We start from the raw sequence: 2281 nt of genomic DNA, 5'->3' as shown, positions 1-2281 counted from the left end.
ACTTCATTCTTCTTGGATCAACTATCAACACTCACAGAAGCAGCAGTCAAGAAATCAAATGACATATTGCATTAGGCAAATCTGCTGCACAAGACCTTTTAAAAGTATTGAAGAGCAAAGATATCAGCTTGAGGACTCAGGTGCACCTGACCCAAGCCATGGTATTTTCAATAACCTTATATGCATGTGAAAGTTGGACAGTGGATAAGGAAGACTGTAGAAGAATTGATGCTTTTGAGTTGCAGTATTGGAAGAGAATATTGAAAGTGCCATGGGCTGCCAAAAGAACCAATAGATCCGTTTTGGAAGAAGTGCAACCAGAGTGCTCCTTGGAGGCCAGGATGGCCAAACTTCGTCCCTCATTCTTCAGACATATTGTCAGGAGGGACCAGTCATTGGAGAAGGATATCATGTTTGGTAAGGTGGAGGTTCAGAGAAAAAGAGGGAGGTCCCCAAAGAAATGGATTGGCCAAGTGGCAGAATCGATGGACTCAAGTGTGGCAACAATAGTGAGATTGGCCCAGGATCGGGCAGTGTTTCATTCTGCTGTGCATAAGGTCGCTATGGCACCTAACAACAAAAACAACAACAGATTCAAATATTTAACCTTTATATTTATCTATGGAAAGCAAAGTCAAAAATTCAAACCACAAATGTTTAACAAATCCTCTGCTTTTGACAAAGAGGTTGTTTCAAATTGTAGTAATAAACTTATACATAAAGGATTATTTGTATCTCAGATTTCTTCCTTGGGAAAAAATTATTGAGTGAGTGGATTCTCATACAACTGCTTTAAAAAAAAAAAATAACCTAATAATATTAAAGATACTCTTATTGTTTGTAGTTTTTAAAAGTAAGAACCATAGTACCAAAAATAAATAGCCAACGTTAACCTTGGTATTGTGGTCCTTCTTCACTATGGGATTATCTTTTATGAAAATGGCAGCATGTTAGCAAATCTCTTTCGTTCACAAATTTCTGAGAAGTATCTTATATTCAGCACTTACTCACTTATTAATGTATCTCATGTTTAGAGTGTCTGTTATTATGTATAACCAATCAAAAAATTCCAATCATCTTTTGTTCCTTGAACTCAACTCTAATATTCCTGTGAATACTTCCTGCCCTTCTCATAACCTGAGTCCTGTTGCTCTATTGATTATCTTATCTGTGGTCTTACCATAAAGTATGTTAGTGAGTCTAATTCAGTGTTAATACTAAACCTACCCTAGGTCTAGCCACACAATGGCACTCAAAACTTCCCATGCTACCACTAAGGCAGGTAGGGGAAGAGCAGTAAGCACAGAGCCTTGGGACCCGCCTTTCTGATTCTGATGTCCTTTTTGCATAAATATATGCAGTATGTTTATAGACTTTGGAGTAAGAACCATCTGAATCCCAGTTTTACTTTCTTAGCCAAGTAAGTGTTTGGTGAGTGTTAAGAGCTCAGGGCGGTTTTAGTGTCTGTAGTAGAAGCAACAATAATTGGATACAATCACTCAGTTGACCGTGACTGTTAAGAAATAATATGTAAGTATTACTCTGGTAATGTAGTGGTTACGAAATGGGCTGCTAATCTCATGGTCAGCCGTTCGAAACTACCAGCTGTTCTGTGGGAGAAAAATGAGGCTGGGTCAAATAAAATGAAAATAAACTAATATCTAACACTGAGGATTTTGTTTCTTTCCATCATAATTTCTAAGTAACCTGACCATTTCTCCCAAAGGATCAGTGAGAGTTTGCTGTACTAATAAGAGTTTTGTAGAAATTTCTTCTGTCAAATATGTGGTCATTTATGGGAAAACCAAGCAAGGAAAAAAAAAAAGAATAGTTGAATGTACTAAAAATGTATCCAGCAACTATTAAAACATTGTCATGGGAGGCTTCATTGAAGACAAGAAAATGATAGTTCTGTTATTTGATTTGTTGTATAACAAAAACAAAATCCAAGTTATCAACACTGACTCAAAAGCTGACTTCTCCCTTTCCTTTTCAGCCAGGATATGTCCCACAAAAGTCAATTCCAATAACAATCATCAAGCAAGGTAATTTGTATGTGTGTACTCTGGATATGTGTTTGGAATCTTTTAAACTATACTTATACTTTTTTACTGGAGTCCTGGTGTGGTGCTATAAAATAAGCTCCAATTTAAATACAGGGTTGGTATTACAAACCCTACAGCTGACCCTCAGAAGCTCTATACAGGGTTGCTATGCATTGGAACTGACTCAATAGCACTTCAGAACAATAATAAAAATTATAACACATATTTCCTCAAAT

The 2281-nt window shown here is 36.6% G+C and overlaps 1 protein-coding gene across 1 annotated transcript in view; it reads left to right on the top strand.

The window, feature by feature from the left end:
- ABI3BP (ABI family, member 3 (NESH) binding protein) overlaps positions 1-2281 on the top strand; it is a 317931-nt gene that overhangs the window by 142537 nt on the left and 173113 nt on the right. Inside the window, exon 8 of the mRNA XM_006868650.1 lies at positions 1997-2045. Within this exon, the coding sequence (XP_006868712.1) occupies positions 1997-2045 (49 nt within the window). The remainder of the gene's footprint in view (positions 1-1996; positions 2046-2281) is intronic.

The sequence above is a fragment of the Chrysochloris asiatica genome, unplaced genomic scaffold (assembly GCF_000296735.1).
Source record: "Chrysochloris asiatica unplaced genomic scaffold, ChrAsi1.0 scaffold00120, whole genome shotgun sequence".
Taxonomy (NCBI): Eukaryota; Metazoa; Chordata; class Mammalia; order Afrosoricida; family Chrysochloridae; genus Chrysochloris; species Chrysochloris asiatica.
The sequence above is the reverse complement of the archived record's forward strand: the minus strand, read 5'-3'. Positions and strand labels throughout refer to the sequence as shown.